Below are 25,388 nucleotides of genomic sequence, written 5' to 3'. Positions count from 1 at the left end.
CATTAATGTTTTCCATAAATTCACACTGAGCGACATTAATATGATGTTTTCTTAAGCCCGTGGGCTGTTACACAATGTTAGTAATGGTTTCCTCTTTCTTCAGTGCACCCTCCTGTGCTCTTCTCTCCCAACTCATTTATTTCAAACCAGTGGTGGGAGAAACGGGAGGTAAAGAGACAGGGGATGGCTTAGTGGCTGTAAAATCACAAGACGTTTTATTCCCTTTTTTTTTTTTTTTTTTTTTTTACAACTTCTGGTGTCAGTCCAACCAAGAGGGGGAGGACATGAAACAAGGCAGAGAATGAAAAGAGTCAAGTGAATGCATAGTATGGACGGGTGACAACAAAGAGACAGAGGGACTGCAAAGTGTAGGAGGAAGAAATGGAGATCAATACATGACGACAGTGAAGGAGAAATAAAGGCAAGCACAGAAGCAGACGGAGGTAGAGAAGCGTGGAGGAGTGACAGAGGGAGAGAAAGAGTAAAAGATGGACACAGTCTGACAGTACACGAGGGGGGAGGGGGGGGGGGGCCAGAGGAGTGGAATCCACAGTGGAGAAAGAAAAGGGAGAGCAACAAAAGCAATGGAGAAAAGGGATGGATGAGACGAAGAGAGAGAGAGAGAGAGAATCTTTACATAAATTACTGTTGCGGTCTGAGGGACAATGGAGCATTGTGAGGGCATGAGAGCGTGGCTCCACACACACGCTAACACACACATGTATATATGTACACACACACACACTGAGCTATTGTGGTTGCTCAGGCCAGTTCACAGAAAGCAACAATGGGCCCCCCCTCTCTCTGGTCGGGCCACATCGGGCTCAGAGCGATTGTGTGTGTTTTGTCCACATCAAAGATAAGGCGTAAAGTTGGTCCAAATGTCTGGCTCTGGGGTTTGTGTGGTGAATGGGCCCGTAGCACTGGAGACAGTATAATGGCATTAGCCTGGGAGAACAGTACAATAGTATTAGAAACACTAATGGCATTAGTTGGCTCAGTCTGAGCCGGGCTCAGCTCCTCTCTCAAGCTCCCACTGACTATGACACTGACAGCCCACTGTCTCTCGGTCCGTGACCCACTGCCCGAGCCGCTGACCAACGCCCAGTGGTTCTCCATGTCTGGATCTCGACAAACAGGAAACACCTTGACATCCTCTGATAGTCAGCTGCTTATGGAACTGTTTGAGCGAACAGTGACGGGAGCAAAGAAAACTCTAAGCACTAAGACTTTACAAAACATGGAGCACTTAACAAGCATATTGACAGACCCTCACTGACAATATATGCATCCTAAAAATGCTGCAAATAAACAAAATGCCAACATCCACCAATCTGACAATGCATATTCAACAGTAATGCCAAAGAAAACCCACACAATCCAAACTATACACACAGCAAAGAAAACAAGGATGAAGAAAGCAGTAATTATCCCAAGGCTGATGCTTTTAAAATGTGTGAGTATGGGGGAAATTATTCACAATTTAAGACCTTGAAATTGTACTATGTAGAGCAGTGGAACAAAAAGTGTAGTTAATGGTATGCACACTACTACAGTACACTACTCTGCCACCAACCCCACAAACCACATATTACTGATATGTGACACTACACCTGTCAGCAGTGACTCAAAATGACAATGATTATCTGAAAACACAACTCACAGTCACTGTATAGTACTATTACATTAGACACTAGACGCTACAGATTGTCTGTCAGGAGGGAGCGGTGTTTGGCATCTGTGCTTTTTTAGAGAGGACATTTTGACACGTCTCAAAAAGAGAAGAACTGGTGTAGATAATGAGATGAACGGTTGAATTATCAGTTTCAGAGTCTGTGTATCGTTCATGCCGACGCTTTGTGGCACTGTTGTGTCTTACTGGGACACCTGAATAGAGCTATGCAGCCATGATGAGTCAAGATGGCTGCTGTAAAAAGGCTGCAAAGTGTTCGACCGAGTCATTAAGTGGATCTCTCAGTTTTTGTTGTGACTTCATTAGCTCATTGTGCAGCATCACTGATGAAACAGTGCAGTATAAGCTTCAGCAAATCAAGTGTCGGGACATTTCACAAATTCCTGTTGTGTTGTGTAGAAGTTACATCTCTGTTTATAGGATTTTCATTGATTTGTAGTGTTGTTGTTTGTTTTTTTCCCCTAAACACAATATCCTGGAAGTCCTGTGAAAGTAATGATGATGATGCCGTCTTCATTTGCTTGTGTTTTGGGTGTGTGTGTGTGTATGTTGAGCACTTTTGGCCACCGTGCATCATCGTGGCGTTATGATGTGCTGCAACATATCTGTTGATATTCCAGATACAGTGAGTGTTAGCCATCATACACTCAGAGCTTGTGTGTGTGGCTGTTGAGTTAGCTGCTGTTTGTGAAATATACAGAAATAAAGACGCCCTTTAACTGCAGTTTCCAGACAGATTAGTTTTGTAAAGGCGATGCCGAGCTGACAGCTAATACAACTGATGCTCGCCTGTTTTCCCATGTGAGCCATAATCGGAATTGATATCGGAACTAGTTGCCTTCTTTTACGGCCACACTCTCAGTAGTATATTTTATTGTCTTTTGTTTTTTGTTTTAGTATCGTAGATAAGTGTGATATGTGATCGTCTCTGTGACACACGGAGATGGTGTAATTCTTTATACTGGTATCATGGGTATTGATATGGTGGAGGCAAACTTGTTGTCGTGCTTATCAGACATATTCTTCAAGTGTGAGGGGATAGATTTGATGGAAGGATTTTTGTTCAGGATGTACAAATATCTCCTTTTTATTTGACACCTTTAGCATTTTGACTAGCAATTGTTTATTGGGTGTAATAAACAAGCAGCTTATTTACATCTCTCTCCTCTTCTTGTTCTTTGCAGCTCTACCCACAGATGAAGGCCCTCTTCTGCCATGTATGAAGTTGCGTGTCACCGTGTGCTGTGAGCCCAGTGAGTACACTCCTCTTTTCATCTGTTCATCCTTTCATGCTTCCCCCCTTTGTACACCAAGAGACTCCTCTACGTGCCTCTCACATCTTTGCTATCAGGGCTTTATAACATGATGCTATTCATTCCTTCTGTTTTCCTCTCTCTTTGTCACCAGCCCTGATGCTCTAATTGTCTTCTCTCTTTTTTTTTGCATTGAGATGAGTCTCACTGTTTGTTTTTAAACTAACTACATAAACTTCACTTCTTTGTCCACATTGGCTTTTAAACCTAATTGGATCAAGGGTTTATTTAAACATTACTTCCCTCCAAAGCACATCTTTCTTCTGCTCTCACCCATTCGCTTTTTTTTTTTTTGCCTCCTTGTCTTCCTCATTCTCCCACTCTCCATCCCTCTGTCCCAGTGTGAAATTCCCAGAGTTGATCTAATCCAGAGCCCGCCTGGAGTAACGTTAGTCTTCCAGTCCACTGAGCTGCCCATTCCGGTTGGGAATGTTGCCCAGTCACTGTGGGAATCCCTGTACAGTTGTTGGTGTGTGTGTGTATCCATGTGTGTGTGCGTGTGAGTGAGATAGAGAGAGAAACAGAGAGAGAGCACTTCTATGTGTATGACCAGTTTTGTTTTTGTGCACTTTGTGTTGTTGTGCACTCCTGCATGCGTCTATGGGGCTTTGCGTGTGTTCTCTAGCGGTTTAATTTGTATGTGCGTCTGTGTGTATGTGTGTGTGTGAGACGTCTGTCCCAGTTCCCATCCCAGTACCATCCGCAGGGGGGCTTGTCGTGCTGTCCTAGCCTGAACTAACACACTTTTTTTTCCAGTGCAGACTGGTCGCATGGCGGTTGTGTCTCTGCACATGCATATAAGAAACATTAACTAAATGATTCCTTCATGTCATCTAACAAACAGCTCACAATCCTGCCACCATGCTTACATTTGTGTCATTTTAGCATAAAAGGGGAAAAAATATATTAAAAACCAGAATAAAATAGAGTCCCATCGGTCTCGGATTAATTCGTAAATGCCATCACTGTTCCGGCGCGAGACGGGGAGTAATTTGCTGCGTTATTACCACAGTGAAGGCTGATGACTTTTTTCATGTGTTAATTATCCTGCTGTCATTAATTAGAAATACCACAGATAGCTGTTCAGTGAGAAAATGCTAATGTAGTCTTGACCTTCTGACAGTATTCCCAGATCTGCCTATCTGAGCCAGAATTAATCAAAATATTTGAGATCACCTGGATTATGCATGCACACACACTGACGCACAAACACACACACACACACTTGACTTTACTGTTAAAACCCTTTACATTCAAGAGACTCCCACTGACAAAGATGCCCATACTTCCAGCTACTGTCTCCGTTTCTCACGTTTTTGTCTCTCCTCCCTCGCTCTCATCCTGTCCTTTAACCAAAACTAATCCCAACTAAATTTCAGGATCTCCCTCTCCTTGTCTTTTACCGCTCCCCCTCCCCATCTCCCCTCCTCCCCCTCCACTCCAGCCTCCCTGCTCTTTCTTTCTACTCTTCTGTCATTCCTGAAGTGGCACTAATCCTCCCCTTCTCTCTGTCTCCTCAGCTCTCTCCTCCCTTCCTCATTTTTTATGATCTTTCACTACTGGAGCAAAACTAATCTAGGCACCATCCATGGCAGTCTCTTACACTTCCTCCTCCCCTCCCCACCCCTCCCTCGCCCCCACCCATCTCCCTTGACTCCGCCCCCCCCGACCTCCGCCACCTCCGCCACCTTCCCTGTGTCGTCTTCTATCTCTTTGTTGTATCTCCATATCAGTTTTTTTAGCTATTCACTGACTCTCCTCTCCGTGTTTCTCTGCTCCATCTCTGCCGTGTGCTCACCGTGCACTGGGGATGAGAACGCATGGCGCCGGTGAGAGGGAGAGTGAATGAGATGGATGAGGGAGAAGATGAAGGAGAGTTAGAGGGTTTCACTCTCTCTCTCTCTCTCCCTCCGACTGTCCATTAGTGGCGGTTTACCACAGCTGTTGTTGTTTTGTTCCCTGTGGTAACACCTCACGTACTCCCTGGTTCCTTCCTGCCCAGGTTCGCTTTTATCTGACAGGTACCATGGCAGCAGGACGCACCATGCCTGTGTATACTCTGTGAGAGAGTGTGTGTGTGTGTGTGTGTGTGTGTGTGTGTGTGGGGCCCTCGGTGATGGCAGCTCTCGTCCTTCAGCTATATCCAGTCTCTTATCTAAACTTCAAACCGTGCACCTCCCTCCCCCTCCTCTCTCCCCATCTCCCCAAACTTTTAGTTTTTTCCCTCCAGAAAGCAGCTTGTGCGATTTAAAAGGTAGTTCCATGCGGGGATGCCCTGTTGTGGGTGTTTTGAATTAATTATCAGTGAGCGCACACACGCATACACATACACACAGATACAGATACATACACGTGCACACACACCTGTCCTCATCCTGGTCTGAAGGACAGAGTGGTGACAGTGAGAGGGTCCGTCAGGTACGCTGTCATTGCTCCAAGGTCAGCTACTACTCACCGGTCCCTCGGTCTCCTCTCCGGTGTGTAAACGTGTGTGTTTATCGCCTTAATTTAACCCAAGAACACAACAAAACCGAGCAGGACAGATTCAGTGACGCAGGAGGCTCCTAATGACATCCTGTGTGTGTCTGTGTGTGTGTGTGATCTGTGTGTGTATGTGAGTGTTTCTCGCTCTGATGTTACTTGTTTCCCATCCTGGCTGTTGCTGGGAGTATTGTAAAGCGTGTTTTGTTTTCGGTTACTCACTGAGGTGCTGGTTGTGTTTTTTGGGCATGCTGATGTGTGTGTGTGTGTGTGTGTGTGTGTGTGTATGTGTGGTTGTATGTGTGATGTTTATTTGAGCTCGACGCTGCCACAGATCGAGCCAGAGACAGCGGCTTTGCTGAAAGGTGCTTGAGCCTGTGTTGCATCAGAAAACAAGGCTCTGAATCGGTATCAGCAGACGTGGTGTCATGTGAAATCTCCGGCACCCTGCAGCCTCCTATTGCATCTTTCTTTCGGCTCGCTTTGCCTCTCACTCCATACTTACCTTTTTTCTTTTTTTTTTCTCTTTTCTGCAACTCCTTCTTAAAACTCCTCCCGTTGTGTTTGTCTCTCCTGCTCTCCTTGTCGCTCTGCCTTTCTGTCTTTTTCTTTTTCAGCCGTCCTACTGCGAGAATCCATTACAGACCAACTTTCCTCTCTCTCTAATTGATTCCCTTTTTCTCACTGTCTCTCTCCCCCTTTTTTCTCCCCGTCGTTCCCCCCGCTGTGACTAGTCTATTGCATTCATTTCAGTTTGCAGAGCTTCACCATTTTCCTCACTTTCTTCCTCCTTTTTTTTCCTGCTATTTTTTTTTTTAGACTTTTCTGACACCGCTGCCCTCCTTTACCCCCTCCACTCTCGCCCAAATACCTTTGTACCCTCTGAATTCACAACACGAAGGGACAAAACTCAAATACACACATGCTCGTGCCGTGCACACACATACACACACACACCGCTTGCCCAGTCGAGTTCTCTCGAATTCCGAATTCATCTCTTAAAATTGGATTTGAATCACTTTCGTAGATTCGCGCTCTCGTTTACTGTTATTTCTGTGTTTCGCGAATTTAGCTTAATTTTTCGCTTTTAGTGAAGTGTTACCAGTCAGGGTTGGTTAGCATTAGCTCCTGCGTGTGTAAAATGGCGGAATGAGAGAAGAGGTGGGATGGTGGAACAGTGTCTGTCTCTGCAGTGGGGCGTTCTGCCGACTGGAGACACACACACACACACACACACACACACACACACACACATGCGCGTGCACACACACACACACACTCTTAGCCATGGTAGTGCACGTACATACACATGCTGCATGTTCCTGACTGCAGTGCAGAGACTGCTCTTAGAGTCACGCCACCATGGACGCCATTTTGTGGCGTAGCTCGCCATGACCAAAATTAAGACATTGACACAAACGCGTGTCCTCAGAGTTCAGTTTTTTCTCTCTCTCCCTCTTTTTCTCTCTCTCTCTCTCACATACACACACACACACAAATGATGTGATTAAAACCAGATCAAAACACACATATCACATACAGTCGGGTTAACACTAGGCATTTAACAGGAACACACTTTAACCGCGCTTTAGTGTTAGACACACACACTAAATGATAGTATACAGTTCATTTCACCCTGACCGAGTGAAATATAAGTCTGATTTAAAAACGCGTTTCTGGTTGTCATAAGGAAATTATTTTTTTATACAACCACTATGATGTGCGTTCGCTTAATTTAGAATAGCTGCAATCAAAAAAAAAAACACACTGTGACGTTTAACTTTTTGTTTTTTTTAATAATTTTTTTTTAATTGTATAAATTGATTTTAAAATGACCTATATGGAAATGCAAAAAAATCTACACTTTTTTTGGAAACAAAAAAAAAATCTGGAAGAACATCTAATTAATAGGGTTAGTATTTTTCGTTTATTTATTTTTTTAATTACATAAAATTGTAGTTCAATAGCAGTACATTTTTTATTAAATGAAAAAAAAAATCTAGACCTTGAAAATTATTTTTAGCTTTATTTTGTTAAAGGACATTAGCACAATATAAACCGCGACATGTTTGGTAATTATTCTTTTATTCGTTATTGTTTGATTTTTAATTTTTCCTACAAACCTTCACACTAACTCACTCACATAGACACTCACACTCACAAACACAGCAGTGAGAGGCCCAGACTCAGCGTGCTATTTAATGCTTCGTTAACCCCTAGATGGTCGTTAGTGGTACAGAACCTGGGAGTAATTTAGTGGCTCATGTCTTGTCAGAGCGACATGTTGTTGCAGAGACCTGTAGGCACAAGACGGATATTACAGACAAAACACTGTGTTTCTCTGCCAAGCCCTCATTTAATAAATCCTTTCTCTGTGTGTGTGTGTTGATGTGTTGGTGTGTATGACTTTCCTGTAACAGATGAGTTTGGAGTGTCCCATTTCCTCTCTCATAATCTGAGTCAATCGCTGTGGGATGTGGATAGGTGGTAGTTTTCCTGGAGACATCAATACGCACGGGTGTGTGTGTGTGTGTGTGTGTGTGGGTGCACACTTGTGTTGTTTGTGTGAGTGTTTGGGGTTGCGGTGTCAGAGGTGGGCTCACGACTCTAGATCGATTTAATAACAGGTGCAATTGTGCAGCCTCAACCTGCTTCCTGACCCTCCTGTCCTCTCTCACCGATGCCACACGGCGCCTCTTGTTTCTGACGAGGTTTAACTATTTCCGTTTTACCCTCTCACTACACCTGTATTTTTGTCCGTGTGTGCGTGGCATTTTCCTCTTTCTCTCCAGCTCTTTCTTCCACCCCTCTATCCTACCATCCCTCCATCCTCCCCTCCATTATTTCCTTTTAGTCCGCCTCCTGCTGAGAGAGTGACGCCCAGACACAAACACCCCCCTATCCCGTCTCTTTCTCTCCCTCCCTTTTCTCTCTGTCTGACCTTGTTTCAATCTTTCCAACCTTCTTTTCTTCCACCGTACTTTCTCACTCGAGTCTCCACTGCTTTTCCTTTCATCTTCTGTCCACTTCTTGGTTTCGCTCTGTCATTTTGAATTTTCCTGTGTTTTTCTCCCCCCCCCCCCCCCTTTCTTTTTCATTTCCTGTATCCCCTCTGTATAATCTCGATCATTCTTACTCTTCCTAATTTACATAACACTATCTTTTCCTGTTGCCATGCTTCTCAAGCTTTTTTTTATCCGACCTTTAAGAGAATTTGCATAGGGGACATATTTAGGGTTGCACAGCCAGTCAGTACTCATTTTTCATGGTGTTAGGCTTTGAGTAATGGTAAATACCTTCCCCTGGTCATTTGTCTGTTTCTTGCTCCTTTTGTTCCACAAAGCAGCAGCTTTATTGAGAAAGTTAAGCATGCAAAAATGACTAATCAGCAACTTGTTTCTTTGCCTCAACTTTATCTAAACCCTCTCTCCTCTCCTCTCCTCTCCTCTCCTCCTCTCCTCTCCTCTCCTCTCCTCTCCTCTCCTCTCCTCTCCTCTCCTCTCCTCCTCTCCTCTCTCTCTCCTGTTACAGCATCCGAGGGTTCAAAACAAATACAAGGTGAGATGCAACATTTTAAACACAATGTTTTCTTAGTCTTAGGAATCTTGACGCCACGTCTGCATTTTTACATCTTTTGATCATAGTGTCTCATCTCTGTATCCTTCAAGTTCAGATGGGCTTTACTTCATGGTTACACAATGGTTACTGCAGGAGCAAGAACATGACGCATTATGAAGATGGAAATGAGAACATACAGTATATTAAACAAATGTTGATTAATTAGTAACTGAAATTGATTCAAATGGCAAATACAAGCCAAAGAGAGTGTGGACACCCACTCACATTTCTTGGACAATGCCAAAACTGTGGCAGTTTTCTACAGGAATTGTAACAAGAGCATAACTGTGGTCGGCCACATGGATACTGAGCAATAAGATCTGAACACAGTTAGCATGTTGGACAGGGTCAAGGTCAGCGCTCTGTACAGATCCGTCAAGTTATTCCAACCAATCTCAGAGAACTACGAGCCCTCCCTTCCCTGAGCTGTTGCTGTTAAGGCTTTTGTCAAAAATGTTGCAATATCACTGTAGCAGTAAGACTTTTACTCAACTGATGAGTAAAAAACTCCCGTCCAGATACTTTCGGATGCATACTGTATTTACTGCATTTTCAAAAGTTGCCATCTCTCTTTCAGACACTGCGCCGCAAAGCAACGCCTGTTCGAGGTCGGCTTCACTTCCACTCCTCCTCATCCTCGCCCTGCTCCTGCGGACCGCCACCTGACCTCCACATCCGTCCTCACCACTGACCTGACTCCTGCTCTCCATGGGACCAGGAGTTATAACTCAGATGTTCAAGTACACAATGCAATCTAACGCTCAGACAGTGAATGACGCAACGCAATCCATGCTAAGCTATTGCAAATGCCAGATATCGCCTTGTGGCTTTTTCTTTTTGTTGTTGTTGTTTGTTTTTTTTACCTGTGAAATTCCAGAAAGTATCGTGTGTCTTCTCCAAATCGGGGCCACAGTGACTCAGGGTCTGACATGCCGAATCACAGTGATTCATTTCTTGTTATTTTCCTCTCTTACCTGTTGTGTGAGTAGTGGCACAGAATATTACACGTAGAGCTGTATAGGCCTAGTCATATCCCACTCTCCTGCCAAGAGAACAATGAGTCCGTCTGGACTCATTCCAAACAAAGTTTTCTGACTTTTTCATCCATGTTTCTCATCCTGTTTCTCATTTTCTACTTATTTAGTTGTATTTGCTTCTTTTTGAGAACCTGCCTCCAGCTGAAAATTGGCCAAATAACCACATACTACTGCACTGAGCGACTCAGGGTGGAGGTCAGTCATTTAACAGGTGACTTTTTTCCTTTTCTGACATGCTGCATTTGGGCACACGCAAACTTTTTTTTTACAATTTTACAACCGCCCAGTTTGCGTCAGCGTTTGATAACTGTGTTGAACTTTTTGGAGGAAAAAAATTGTGTTTTAGGACGAAATGGGGAATATTCTGGAAGAGTCAGACAAGGCTGCTGCGCCCCCTACTGGGATTAAACTGGTTTAACTGGAACTGGACTGGGCTGGCCATAAACCCAGAAACTGGACGCTGGATTCTGGTGCCATATGGTAATAATGGGATCTGGGACTAAGTTTGTTCTTCTCTGATTGGACCCACTGTTGTTCTGCCTCCGCATTCCTCTCTCTGCTCCAGAGTAAGGTGCAGAGCAGGAGGGGTTTATGGGTAAACAGAGAGCATCAGCATGGTTGACGCTTCTGTACCAAGGTGTATAGATATGCACACAAGCTTTCTGTTCCTTTTGTCGTTCTTTTTATAAGCAGGATTTTTAATCTTACGTTTTTCTGTTTAGTTAATATATTCCGCACGATGAGATATGTTAGCTATACAATCCAATGTTTTCGTGAGAACTGATCACTGATATTTAAGCTCAATTTCGACAAAAAGAACTCTTTTTTTACAGATCAAACCATTTTATATTCTGAATATATATGGATTTACAGGTTGTTGTTTTTTTTTACGTACTCTGCTACAATGTAGTTTCCAACGTTCAAGGATTTGATCGCATTTTTGTTTAATTTTTTTTCCTAAATCGTTTTTTGTGTCTTTTTTCTTTTATGAGATCAGGAAAAAATATCATTATGGGTCAAGAAAAATCTAAAAAATTATCATTGGTTGAATATAAATTTACCTTTTTTTTTTTTAAATTGGAGATAATATATGTATATTTCTCATTATTGAAATATTAAATGAAGTTTATATGTTTAAATAGTTACGTAATTATTTTTCCCAGAATATCTGAGCTCAGAAAATACAGCTTGATACTGGTTAATTGTCAAAATTTATTCTTACAAAACAAACAAATACAAACTACATTGTTGGCACTTAATATATATATATATTTTCCTCAAATCACACCAGTCATGCCGTTGTTGTTGTTATTGTTGATATTGTTAATTTTTTTTAATTGTTCATCAAACCAATTTTTGAAAATGTGTTAATTTCAGTGATGTAGAATTTTACAATCATGTACTAGGCTACTAGGAATTTGTGTTTGATTTCTCTGTATGTGTGTGAGTGTCATGTGTTTCTGCTTTCACATTTTAGTGAAGAATGTAGCTTCTTCTGTGAAGAGCCAACTGCAATCTGAGCCTTTTTTACGTGGCAAGACAACAAAATAAATATGATTGCATTAAAACACTTTGATTCGATCGTCATTTAACTTTTGAACGTATTGATGTTCTTATGCAACCGCAGGTCTCAGAGACAGCAACCAAAGCACACACACACACACACACACACACATACATATATATGTATATACTTGGCTTTGTTTGTAGAACACACACATCCAGTGTAAGACACAGGAGAATGGAGATAAGCAGACTATGGGGACTTGAAATGACCTTGTGGTGTAAGAGGCCATTGTAATGTGAGTAGCCTAGTGGAATATTGAGCTGAGTTTTTATCTACGTATGTGCAGCCAAAGCCTGATAAGCCTCAGATACCCAATAGACTCCCAGTATTAATAGACCCTGAAGAATCATTGCCAATACATCGACCTTAAAGTAGCCACTGTATTTATTTTCACTAAACACAGGACTGAGGTTGAATATGGTGCAAGGGGAGATGTTTTTGTTTTGTGTTTTAAATATAGAAGTGTACATCCAAATAAGCTGTAAATGCATTTCCATTTATATAGGCTGTAATGTAGAGCCTCTTGTGAAGCCAGAAAGGCAATTTCCTGGATAATAGGGCTAATGCTTCTATTTCATGGTTTATGATCTCTTCTGATGACATGTTTGTCACTGTTGAGGCATGTTGTTATGAACTGGCTTTGATTTTGACCTTCACGTACACGTTTCCAGAGCCCGTGTTTTTCATTCTTTTTCCATTGTGAATGATGAAGTGAGCATGGTGAAACCAGCGGGTAGACAGGGACACTTTTAGATTGGTGTTAAAGGGAAAAGGATGTTAAAAGCAGCAGCAGTCCACTCCCATCTTATGTGTGTTAAAGCTGTATGGCTGTTTACTCCAGCAAGAGCATGCACAGACCAAAGCCTTTATGTAACAGCGTGATAGGGAGCTTTTTTTTTTAATGTTTTTTTTTACCTTTGATTCCTGACAGGAAATGCTCAAACAATTATACCACAAAATTCCCATAACTTCAGACATTTTTCGTACTTGACAATGTTGATGTTTGCTACAGTTCTAACTGTGTAAGCTACTAAAGCTGGTGCTGAACTCACCCTCCAAAATAAACGTCGTAATTATGGACAGATGTTATCTAAATTTAGAAAATCGTGAAAATTCCACGTCAAAGTTTCCTCCAAGGCTTTCAGGGATGACTGGGATCGTAAACAGTTTCAGGCGCGACAAATTTAGTTTTTAACTGTCTGACAAGAAGAAAAAAAATTCCATATTGCACATCCATACTGCAGAGCTCTCCTCCACAAATTACACTGTAATTACACTGTATCAAATTTCAGCACAGCAGGGTCTGTAGCCACAAGTTGGCCTATATTTAATTGCACCTCAGCTGAATATGAGGCTCGGATTGCTCGTGTTGATTACACCTTCAGAAAAACAAAACACTGGTTATTAATAGAAGCAAACAAAGCTTAATTTCCTTTCAGTCTTAACCATCATTTGTGCAACAATTCAGCCTTTCATATTTGTAATTAAAGCATTTAAAGATGCGTCAACACTGAATCATATCCAGGCTATAGGTTCAAATCATTGCAGGGCAACATGTTTCTGCTATTGTTCAACAGTGTGCAGATGGATTGGACACATACCTCTCAAGCCTTCCCTTGAGTTTTTGGAACAACGTTTTTCACAGTTAACAGTCTGCCACTATGTAATCAACGCCTCGATCAGCAGTGACATTGTGGTTGTGAATCCTGACCAGTGTGTATTTCACGTGTTGCAGAACCAGGGTGAGCTTAGGTGAGGTGAGATGGCGCCCAGGGAGTGTCCTTCACAATACTTTGGAGGATAAGATCATGAGGTCCCTGATAAAAATGTGTTTAAGGTTTCGAATTCATTGTTTGTCATTGTTTTGTCGTTATAGCTGAAGTCACAGCATCCACTAAATATAAGCACTTTATCTCCTCTGGGGCAGCGAAGTGATCAAAGGCCAAGCTGGCTTTCTTCAGGCATCCTGCTGTTGAAGCCGTCACTGAGGCACTGTCATGAGCCACTGTATCTTCAACTTGTTTTCAGTCCAGCTGCGTCTTATTTTGATGGAACTGTTGAAGGGCTACTTTGAAATTTTCCTCCAAAATGAGTTTACAAATGTAATTGAGGCTCCACTGATCTTTCCAGCTCACTTAATCTAATCTTTAGTTGTCATTTCTGCCCATAGCTGTCCACGTCTGTCAGCTTCCACAAACCTTTCTGCATCAGGAAATGGGGCTGAATCACAGTTTGAAACCCTCTGACCTCTCAATCTCACCGTAATATATTACATCCACCAGCGAGGAGAAGCTAAAGCTGTGCGCACTGGGTGCAGATGTCTAAGCAGCAATAAGTGTTTTGTTTTTTCTACACCACCACCAGGTGACGTCTCTGCTCTCTGTTTTATTAAGAGTTTGAAACAAGATCAGGATGAAGAACTGTGGTAAAGTCTCCACCAATCAGCATAATATCACTTGACATCTCTTGCACATATTGCATCTACTTTTTCAGCATTTCATAATCAGAAGCGGTTTAAATTTCCCAAGGTGAATATCTGACCCTTTGGGCAGTGGAGGGTAGAAAAACGGACTTAAGATGCTAAATCTGTGAAGTGGGTTATAACAGTGAGACCCTTTACTTTCAAAATCCAACCCAAGAATATCCCTTATTATTCTGAGAGGTTTCACTTCACTTGTGCCACCAGTGACAAATCTAGGAGCATTTTCAATGGCTCTCAGAGCCGATCGATAGTTGCATCATACTTTAACTGTCATATACAGAACTTAAACAGGTGGTGGATTATAGAAAGAAATTAGTTTGAAATAGATGAGTTTATTTAAATAATGTAAACAATTCATTGCAGCACAACACTCTCTCCGCTGTGGAGAAATCAGTTTTTATATATATATTTTTTTTTTGTTATTATTATTATTAACCGTATACATTGTTTACAACAAGAGCATTAAAAATACATGGTTTTGCACCAGGTTTCATATGTTGCTTAATGTTTGTTTTGTACGCATGGATCGCAGAAGCCTCCGAGGATTATCACTGAATAATTTTCTGGCCTTGATGAATTGCTGTGCTATTTAATTTCCAGGTTATGAATAACAGTCAGGGCCTTTATTTCCTTTTCGAGTGTAAGTGGAGTTTGTTTGTGCTAAATAAAGTCTGAAAACCAACCGGGTCTGCTTATGTCATGCTAGTTTCCATATCCCTTACAAGTGTCAAGTCCAGCCAATAACAGTGTAATTATTTCTGCTCAGTGCTCATGAAGCAGGCACTCCCAGTGTGTCACGCAAGTAGTGATAAACACGGATGGACCGGGGGAAACACACACATTAGCTGTTTTGATGTGTAGCTAAAGCAAGAGTGCTTGTCAACAGCTATATCTGCTAATGCACCAACCTCTGCAGACAGTGTGATAGCCTAACATTAGACTTTCTCATTCAAAACCATTCATTTAAAAAAATTCTGACATTCTGAAAAACATCTTAAGCGGTATGTCTCGGTCCTGAAAGGATGAACAAGATGTCATCTGAAGGAGATAAACATAGATGGATACCATTTCTATGCCTGATTTTGAATATTTAACATTGATTTGTGCAGAAAATTGGTCTAAGGAAAGTCTCGGAAGGACTAAGGAAGTTTGAAAACCCAGCCCTAATCTATAAAAACAGGAATCTGTTGCTGTGACTGGGTCTTTCTAGTGCTAAACATCTCTCATCTTTCTAACACCCTGCACCATGTTTAAGTTATGGCTGTTGAGTGCAAATGAGCTCCAGTTGAGTTGAGCTGGTCTGAATTTTTCTTCTCAGTTGTCAGCATGGCTGGTCACAGCTTCACAGACCCTCAGCCCTTTACATTAAAGCGAGCCCACTGTGTGAAAGGCATTTTCTGAATGCATCCCATGTGTGCGGCTTTGAGCAGGGGGTCTTGGTTCTGTGTACCGGACTGCGAGCTGTGACAAACTTAGGATTATTAGACTGGCTTTTATTTGAACAGACCAAAACCAGACACAAACGAGCTAAGTCAGTCACACTTCACATGGCAGCGAGCAAAGGAGCCTCCTTCTTCATTCCTCCCTCCCTTTCATTTCTTTCTCTCTTACTTTCATCCACGTTTAATGTGTGACACTTTGATACCAAACATCCTATTTTCCGTGTTCTGGTCGGTTGGCTTTACATGCAGATGGGTTGGTAATTTGCATAGACTCAAGGGTCTCCCTTCTCTCCTGATGCTCTCTGACAATGGAGTGTCTATTCATCCTCTGTGTTAAGCATCCCTCCTAGGACATCGCCTGAATTGCTGTCTCATGCTGCTTCAAGTCTCGTTTTACACTGCAGGAACTGCTGAGGAATTGGATTAGGAACATATTCCTTTAGAGAAAAGCATCACAGTCACCGAGGCAGGCTCACATCTATGAGCATCTGAAATGGATAGTTCACTCTGATATCAAAGCTTGTCACATGTTTTTGTACAAAGTCACGCCAAGTGTGATCTTAAGTCATGCTGAGTCCATATCACACACTCCGTTAGCTCTGTGGATTCGGGTATAACTCCGTCCCACCTGGGAGATTTGGAAAGAAACGCTGGAGTGTATTGAAAGAGCAGCAAGGAATTATGGGCCTAACATACAGGGGGTAGCTCTGATCACCCGACTTCTTCTTATCCTCACATCACCTTAAGTGGTTGCTCTGATCTTACTTCCACCAGCCGCACCAAAATTTGTCTTTGGAGAACCAATTAAGTTAAATATGCACAGGAGTGGTGGTGGGAGGGGGGGGCTTTTTACTCCTCCTTGTTCCACTTTGTCTCAGATGACATCAAAGTTGCTGTATCAGAATTTCAAGAATGTTTTGTTTGCAGTTCTGTAGATTTGAAAACAAACCTGGTGTCAAAAGCAGCACAGTGTGAAATAAAAGAAAAAAGGTATTCATAAATATGCCGCTGCAGACCACACACACACACACAGAGAGAGAGAAAGAGAGAGGTATTTTAGTTCACACAATCCTAGGCCTCTGGAAGTCAGTACCCATATCCTCCCACTATGTCACCCCGGATGTTGACTCACTCCTTCAGGTTGAAATTAAAACTCAAGAAAATTCATGAGGAAAAACTCCACAAAAATATATTACAATGAGGAAGGAAGTGGCATGGAGATTACAGTAAATACAGTAGTGAAGCCAACGCTGCCAAAAGGCATGAAGAATGAAACAGGCAAATGAGCATGATGGAGTGACAACTGAAAGAGGATGACAAGGAAATTGTGAAAGACAATGGAGCCAAGGGGCAAAAACAATAAACTTCATACAATTGTCCAAACAGATTTCGTGTCTGGCACCTGGCGGACTGGTGTGCTTGTAGTGATAGAAAATGCAGTGTGAAAGAACTCAACTAAAAGCTTACAAAACCTTGAGTTCAAGTAGAATTATGATAAGGAAAAAGTATATAAATATTAAGTACTGATTATAGGAATAAATCCCTCTCACTGATATATTACTAGGCTGGTAATACTGTATCATAATACTCTGAGGCATCCGAGGAATACATCCAGGGAGTTTAGCCCCTTTATTCCCACCTAGGGGGTCAGCCCTGAGGGACCCTATAAGATGATTAATAGTGTAGGACACAGGGAAAAGAAAAGTTCTGCTACATTTTTCTCTGTCGTTTCTTTTTTCATGGAAAGGTTGGATACTTTTACCTCTTTGGGCTCAAGTGAATTAAATGAAACCATTAGAGACATTTAAAATGAAAATCTCTCTTTGATGAAATTGCTGACAATCCATCAACACCTGAAACCTGTCACAGGCACCAAGCTGACACTAAGGTGGGGGAGCAGTGGTTTACTCTTTATCTTGATAATGTTTAATATTTCATCATAGAATTATCAGGGAAAATCTTTATCTTACAACCAACTCTATAATTGTCAGATAAAGCGTGGACTGAAAAGTGCCATGTCTTCCTATGAATAGAAGTAGCCTATGATGATACTCCAGTAAAGTGGACCCAGAAGTATAAAGAGCAGTTGAGTAAATATAAACCTCCGAATAGTCAACTTAATGTCAAATATCAGTGTCAAATGTAGCCTGCAGTTTTTCAAAATAGCCTTTATAGCAGTGATATTCACCTCATGTGGCCTGTAAGTAGGACAAAGTTTGAGCAACCACCTCAGACAAAGTGTAAGAATATAGGACTATAATTTTCTTGCACACAAATATCATCATTCCAGACAATGTCCCGGCGTGTTTATCGCACCAGCAAAACACACACACCATTACATCTCTGCTGTGATTATAAAGCCTCTGTTCATTGCCTCTTTTATTACTGTTATTATTAATAAATCAAGCAAGCCGTGAAGCCCGGACAGATAAGTTAAAGGGGTATGAGGGGCCGGGCTGGAGGTGGTAATTGCTGGTGTAACAGTGTGTGCAGCCCCGCGGTGGCCTCGTAAGCGACCCGCTTTATTAGATCGGCCGGTATCGATCCTCGCTGCGCGCGGCGTTGACTAATCTACAGGCGAGGAAGAGAGAGAGAGAGACAGAGAGAGAGAAAGAGAGAGGGAGGATCGATGAGCCTGGATTCAATCATGTCTGGGAACAGAGAAGGTAATTTATTGTAATCACCGGTGCTAAATGGAAAACGTGAGAACAACGCGCCCGTGAGGTGCGCACAGAGAACTACAACATCAAAGTGAAGGCTTTTTTGTTTTTCCCTCCCAGTAAAGGCTTCGCTGCAAAGATGCTCAGTTTAACACACTGTGGTCTGCAATTATGGATATTCAGTGTGAGACACAGATGAATCAATAAGAGCCTGCTGGTTGACCTTCAGTAGTCTGTCCATGCTGCTGCACACTAAGTTTCCAAAACCTGATTTTCTCACCTTGACAGAAAACCTTTTCACATTATTTACTAATACATTTTGATAGAGGCTGTCTTTCTGGGCAGATTGGCCTTATTGGATTTAGAAATAAGACAAATGGATTCATGAATGAGATAAATCAAGAGGTATATTGAAAGCCCTGCAGGCTGCCATTTGAATGTGAGACTCCTCTTAAAATAGAAACATGACAATAGAAAAAAAATGACACGGATTGATGTTTTATTCAACAGCACAGAGAGCCATTACTTTATAGACTCACAAGTATAGAGGAGTAACAAAGATAACACACACTCACACACATGCAATCAGACTTCCCTCACAGTCTCATTCTTCAGTCAGTGGTGTTAAAGTCCAGGTCAGAGGTTTTCGACGTATTAGTGATCTGAAAATCTGGCTTCATCAGCAACAGGTAACCGTGAAGAGTGATGCTACATCAGGCACGGGAGTTGCGCTCCTCTTCTTCATTTTCCAGGCGGTAGGCCGGCTTGTACCGTGTCACCCCTCTCCCATCCACCATCTGGAGGGACACGTTTCGACAGGTGTTGTCCATGCTGCCCAGTGAAGTGTACCTGCAGGTCGACGCAGGAGTTTAAAGACCCCAAAAACCAAAGGCGTTTACAGAAAATGTACAAAAGAGGGGGTGGATTTGTTCTTACCCTTTATCGTAGAGAATACAGTAGGGCACATATAATGTCCTCAAGAACGACCAGATGTCATGATACGTCCAATCCTGTGGAGTGTTGGAAGACAGCGTATTTTATGGGCTTGTGACCGTCTCATCCTCACTCATATATATCCATGAGCTGCCATTCTGAAGGGATTTGCCCTTTCTGAATGCGTTTTTAAAATTCAAATGAAGAAAGTGACATTGCATTCACATCAGACTACACGGATGGAAGAGGAGCAAAAACATTTGAGGTTACAACCTACAAAAATTCAATCCAACACAACCGACTTGCAGTGACTTCAAATACGTGAAGCTGACTGTAAGGCTGCTGAATTATACCTTAAACAGTAACATTAAGGCTGTGTATTTTCATACATACAATCACATGAGCCTGCACAAGCCAGTGTACAAAGGAAGCACAGTGTTTTCTATGCAGTTGGTTAGTTGCAGAAAATACCAGGAACTCGGAACAACAGCAGACTTCCCAAAGGTCTCAGTTTCAGGCATTCAAAAACTGTGCTGCTGTGTGAACAGCAGGCAGAACTGTAGCCAACGTGATGCATATTAAATGTAAAACATAGCAGCGTGGACGTACACTAAGTGTAACCGGTGGATACTGCCTGTTCAGAGCAGTGAAAACATATTTGTATTCCCTGTCGAAAAGCCACAGCAACATACACAAGCCACAAATGAAGTGGGGTGACTGAAGCATCGTTTGAGTTTTATGGTTATAATGAAAGAAAAACCAGGCAAAGTAAACCTGAATTCCATCTGTTTTTTATTTTCAACTATCTCATGTGAGTGCTACATGTATGTTTCCCTTGGAAGACTTATGTTGATTTTGAGGTCTCTTTATGACAGTGACACAATACAACAGCGTGACTGTGTGTGTGAGTCTCACCAGCAGTGGGTTGACTCTCATGTAGTCGGGCCAGCCGGGGTCAGTGGGACACATGGCTGTGAGTGTGTGTGAGTAGGGGTCACTCCTCCTGGTCCCCATCAGGACGGCTCTCAGCTCCGGCCTCCTCTCCTGCACCTCGCTCAGCGCCTGCCGAATACTGCCCTCCACAGAGAAGATATCCAGGTCGTATCTGTGGGAAGACACATCGGCAAAAAAAATGAGCCAATGTGTTGTGACATGGGAAAGATTTGGACCCTGCTCTGACCAGAAAACCTTTATATACAACATCTTTGCTTAGTGACATAGTAAACAGATTAAACACATCAAATAAATCTGAAAAGTATCCACTGAAGTGTATTGATCTGTTATACTCGCCTTTTAATTGTGTCCTGGAGGAATCTCTCCATTTCTGGGAACGGAGAGACGATACGTATATACAGAGCTTTCACCTTGTCTTTACTGTCCGGATACCGTCTGAGAGTGATAGGAAGAGGAAATGGGACATTAAAAAAAGATAAATAAAAGCAAGACAGAAAAAGATTAGATAAGTGTCCTTATCATTATCTCCACCTATCTGTCCAACACAGGACAAGAAAAGTCAAGTAAGTAGTCCGTCTTGTCCGACATTTTTCTCAGTCTCGTTGTTACTCTCCACCTCATTTTCCTCTTCACTTCTTACCGTTACATCCCACTGTGCAGAAGTGCTATCATTATGTTTTTAATTTGAATCTCCCTTTCATCTCTTCTCTCTCAGGTCATTTGCCTTGTCCTGATTAAATCACTCCTTCCCCTAAATGTTCTAATTGTCTCATCTGGTCCTCTCCCCTCCTCTTACCGTTTCAGCGCAGCGTAGTAGAGATGGAGCAGCACCGTGCAGTCTTTCCCTCCGTTGAAGCCGACACAGACCTCCTCAGTTGAATACTGATCCAGTGCAGCCTCTATCGTTTTCAGAGCGGACATAACTTTCTCACCAAATGGCGTGCCTGTGCGAAATGAAGTCCACGGTGAGAGGGTGTTTTACAGGGGGAGTAGTCAAATTTTGTTAGGTGTTAAATAAATGATCCCTCATTTATATGTCCAATTTAGAATGAAAATATCTGCTTGTCTTTTGTCTTATCTTAGTTATTGATGCATGACTCTACTCTCTGTTCAGTCTCATACTAGTTATATTCTTTTTTACAATCCACTATGCTTTTACAGCTATAATCACTTTCATCTCTTTGCTTCTTTTATTATTCCCAATGCCTGTGTAAAGTGAAGAAGTTCTCTTCAATATTCAACTCATATTGAGCTGCCACAGTTTAACTATCCTCTCCTACCACCACCCTCTGGACCCTGTCTACTCCTCACCATTGTTGGCCAGCGTGTACACTTCGGCGGTGGCGATGGACACTGGGTCAGTGACTAAGGGCACCACGCTGCCTTTGGGCAGCTCATCCAACAGCTGCGCCCGGCATTTGTCCACCTCTTGCTGGCTGTCTGAGTCCAGGACTAGCTTGACTCTGTGATAGTTGCTCAGCCAGTCGGGGTACGAGCCTAGGGCCACCTTCTTCCCCCAACAAGCCTGTAGTTTGGTCAGCACAGGGGCGATTTCTGCTTCATCGGCATCCACAAACACCTAATACAATGAAATTTGGTGAGCTTCCTTGCACTATGACAACACAGTATTGTGATGGTGGATATTTTGTAAATGGCAGGGTCTGTCTCGGTTACCTCACGAGTGTGAAAAGTGGTCCCAGAACCAGCAAAGAGGTGCTCCAGCCCGCTGAAGGCTCTCTCCATTAGAGACGGGATCCCAGGGAAGATATACACGTTACGCACACTGACCTGGGAACAGGGGATGGACATTTATTAAACAACATTTATAATATGGGCCAGTCAAAAATTCTAGCTTCAATTGAAAGTGATAGTTGGGGTTGTTGGACATAAGTCAGTTGTACTACCTGCAGTGGATTTTGGCTCAGTGTGTTTCCAGTTTGAAGACACAGACATGAGTAGCAGTACAGAAGATAAGACTCACAGTAGTACATTTCTCAGCGTCTGCGCATGAGCAATGTACTACTGTGAGTCTTATCTTCTTTACTGTGAGTGATACTGCCACATACAAGCCCACATCAAATAACCCAGAATTTTAAGTCTGCAATCTTTATTGATTGTAATTAGATATGATGCGACTGCATTACTTTTAAGTGGGATGCTGTAGCTTCTACATTCTACTTGAAAGGTGCTTCCTCGTATTTTCCCAGAGTGATCAACTGTTGTATTGCCTTCATCTTAATGCGTTTCATCAAAGATAGCGTAGCGCTTTGTTAATCATGTTATTGGAAAACTCAACATTTCAAAAACTCTGAATTTCAGCAAACTGGAAGGCAAATACTTGCATGTCTTTCACTCTGTAAAAGTTCAGTGGAAGTATTTTGCTCAATTATGGGATGCTGTTTTTCACACCTGCAATTCCTAGTTAATAGTTACTGCAGCAATCTGTCTTATGAAGGATAGAACATATTGAATATTATGGGATTTGGGGATTCTAAGTTAAAATCTTCCAGAAAGTTGTGCGAAAAATGTATTGCAAATACACCGGGGGTCGGTAACATGTAGTGGGCAGTGGTCTGTCATGCCTTGGGAATAATTTGAAATGCATTTTTAAAATCTGTTTGCTGACTCACCAGTGGATAGCGGAGCTTTTGTCCGGTCTGAGAATCAGTTCCGTAGTTGAGTTTGGCTGAGCGAGGCACCATGGCCAGCTTCATAGCAGCACTGTTTTTGTCCACCGCCCCAAAGAACTCTTTAACCAGCTGGGAGAGCTCTGGGTGCGGATATAACTCCTCTTGGAACGCCATGGCGACACTCTCAAATGTGACGTCGTCATGGGTGGGGCCTATGCCTCCGGAGGTGATGAGGTGTGTGTGCTGGGGCGAGAGGAGGGCCACCTCTTTAGCAATGACCTCCTGTACATCTGGAACAACTGTAATCCGCTGCACAGACACCCCAAGCTTCCTCAGCGCTCGTGTCAGGAAGGCACTGTTGGTGTCCACTGTGTGACCCTGGAAGACAAAGGACGACAGAAGACAGTCAGTTAGTCAAGTCAGTGTTGCCACCCTCAGTTCAGCATCACATTCAAGGACTTAACCATGACTTCAAAGTCTTGCTTGACATGACATTGGACAAAATCAAAGGCTTCATGTTTAAACCATTATCATGTCAAGTTGAGAAATAATGGTGAACGTGTCATCTTCAAACTCAGCACTGTTGCTACATCAGAAAACCTTCATAGGGATTTCTTCAGGATAAAAAAAATATGTGGATTCTGGGCATACTGATGAATTAGGGTGTCATGTTAGGATGTATGTATATATTCAAGTGCTCATATTTATTTGGATATTCTTAAATCCACAAACTTTCAAGGATTCCCAGTGGGTTAGTATCAGTCACTCAAATAAAACTTTAAACCATCTGTCGACTATAACTCACCTTGAGGATCTCATCTCCAATGATGAGAATTGCTGCAGTGGGAGCATCCCCGTTGGCTGCAGAGGACGGAGCCGAGTCCTGGTGGTTTGTGGACATCGCTGCTTTGCTGAGTTGAGCCGCCAGTCTCCTCACACGCACCACTCCTCTGCTCAGCTGGGAAAGAGAAAGGCTGGGAGACGGAGCACAGAAATATATTACGCTGTGAATTAAACATTTACATTCTCTGCTCATGGATTAGCTATGTCATAATTCAAATGTGAAGTCGTGTATCTGTGAACTGCACAAGTCTGTAAAAGAACAACTAGCTAAATCCCTCAAATCAGTAACAACTCATTACCACATAAGTGCAAGGTACCTCGAGTTGGCAATATATTTTAGTGTTAATGACACACACACACACACACACACACAAAATCTTGTCAAACCTTACGTCAACATGAAGAGTCCATTGAACTTTCCAGCTCAGACCCTCTTCTGCTTCATAACATTCTTGTGTCAGGAAATAACTTGGAAAAGGGACATGAAGAGAAAAAAGACGATAAGACATTTCAATTTGTGCTTTTCAGCAGCACAGAGAAACAGTGAGTGTTCTATACTGTCAGGGCTTAGGGCCGAGGTTCAATGGCTGAAGGTGAAATAAGAAATGGTTAGCTGTATTTCAGATAGCCTACTATATTCTGATGTTGATGATGAATTTGGGGAAATATTTTGGTTCTTTTTCATGGGGCTGCTACATATCAATTACACTGATACACCCAATTAACGGATAGCCAAAACCTAAGCTGGTGATGGTGATCCTGCAAATGTGTTCTGTTGATCAGATTTCTAAAGTGACATGAAACACCCGTTGTTTATAGCTATATGAATTTATGAATTGCAAGTAAACTGCTAAGTGCTCCACGTGAACTGTAGTGCAAGTAGCCTACACACTTCAATGTGCAATGTGCCTATTGTTGAGTAATGCATAAACATGGAGATGAGCGTGAAAATAATCAAGATTGAATAAAACTTGTGATGATAGGATGAAGTGAAAAGTGGTGGACAGAGAAGGGGGACAAAGGTTTGATGGACAGCTGCCAGCTGAGTTGAGCACTCAAGAGAGGTCGGGTACACAGATAGTACGAGTTTGGGTTTACCTAGGGTTAAAACATTTGGTTAGTTGTAATTGTCTTGTTAGTTTGTTAACATTAACCCTCTGGGTACGAAGTGGCAGTTGCAGGTGCAGGCTACAGTACTATGCACTTGACTGCACATTTTAAATTGCGTAACACTGAAAACTTACGCAACGAAATGCAATGACGCACAATGACATCCGTTCGTCCACACAAAACTGACACAAATGAAGGCTGCATACAGCACCTTCCTTTATTAGGGCAAATCTTCGCTAGCTGAGACAAGGCTCCTCGCTAGGTTTCTTAACCCCATCGCGGGCGACATTGACAACAAGCAAGCAGTGTGTTAGAAGTCACGTACGCTGACATAATACTTAGAAATCTACTAATACTAATACAGCTCTTCTACCATATGCCGCGGACACCTATATGATACACTGCTTTAAATAGTAACAACACCAAACTCATGAAAAGCGAGGCAACTTACTCCTAAGCCGCATATGTCCTCGTTACGTATCATAATGTCTGGCTACATGTCACTCAAAACACAAGCCGTCATCTGTCCAATCAAAACGAAGAACCGGTTTTCGGACATGTACAACAGCCAATCAGGTGAAGGGAGGCGGGTCTTAAAGGGAACGCTTCATCGTGTACACGGAAG

The 25,388-nt window shown here is 42.4% G+C and overlaps 2 protein-coding genes across 3 annotated transcripts in view; one reads left to right on the top strand and one right to left on the bottom strand.

Moving 5' to 3' along the window:
* The window catches only part of efna4 (ephrin A4), a 43,476-nt gene extending 31,768 nt beyond the window's left edge, over positions 1-11,708 (top strand). The window contains exons 3-5 of the mRNA XM_085801294.1: positions 2,878-2,946; positions 9,019-9,045; positions 9,683-11,708. Of these exons, the coding sequence (XP_085657420.1) occupies positions 2,878-2,946; positions 9,019-9,045; positions 9,683-9,771 (185 nt within the window). The 3' untranslated portion in view covers positions 9,772-11,708. The remainder of the gene's footprint in view (positions 1-2,877; positions 2,947-9,018; positions 9,046-9,682) is intronic.
* Positions 11,709-18,775: 7,067 nt separating this feature from the next.
* flad1 (flavin adenine dinucleotide synthetase 1) lies at positions 18,776-25,247 on the bottom strand. 2 transcript variants are annotated; one of them, XM_085801293.1, is made up of 11 exons: positions 24,898-25,247; positions 24,046-24,121; positions 23,616-23,784; positions 22,811-23,188; positions 21,855-21,968; positions 21,492-21,759; positions 20,977-21,124; positions 20,517-20,615; positions 20,142-20,331; positions 19,230-19,303; positions 18,776-19,142 (listed from the first exon to the last, which is right to left on the bottom strand). In XM_085801293.1, exons 2-11 carry the CDS (start codon positions 24,051-24,053, stop codon positions 19,007-19,009), a joined length of 1,584 nt encoding a protein of 527 aa, XP_085657419.1. In that variant the 5' UTR covers positions 24,054-24,121; positions 24,898-25,247; the 3' UTR covers positions 18,776-19,006. The 2 variants fall into 2 exon arrangements, with proteins under 2 accessions (XP_085657419.1, XP_085657418.1); XM_085801292.1 differs by having other exon boundaries at positions 25,215-25,247.
* Positions 25,248-25,388: the final 141 nt, after the last annotated feature.

Source organism: Trachurus japonicus, chromosome 16 (assembly GCF_045865225.1).
Source record: "Trachurus japonicus isolate A0001 chromosome 16, Traja_1.0".
NCBI lineage: Eukaryota > Metazoa > Chordata > Actinopteri > Carangiformes > Carangidae > Trachurus > Trachurus japonicus.
The sequence above is the reverse complement of the archived record's forward strand: the minus strand, read 5'-3'. Positions and strand labels throughout refer to the sequence as shown.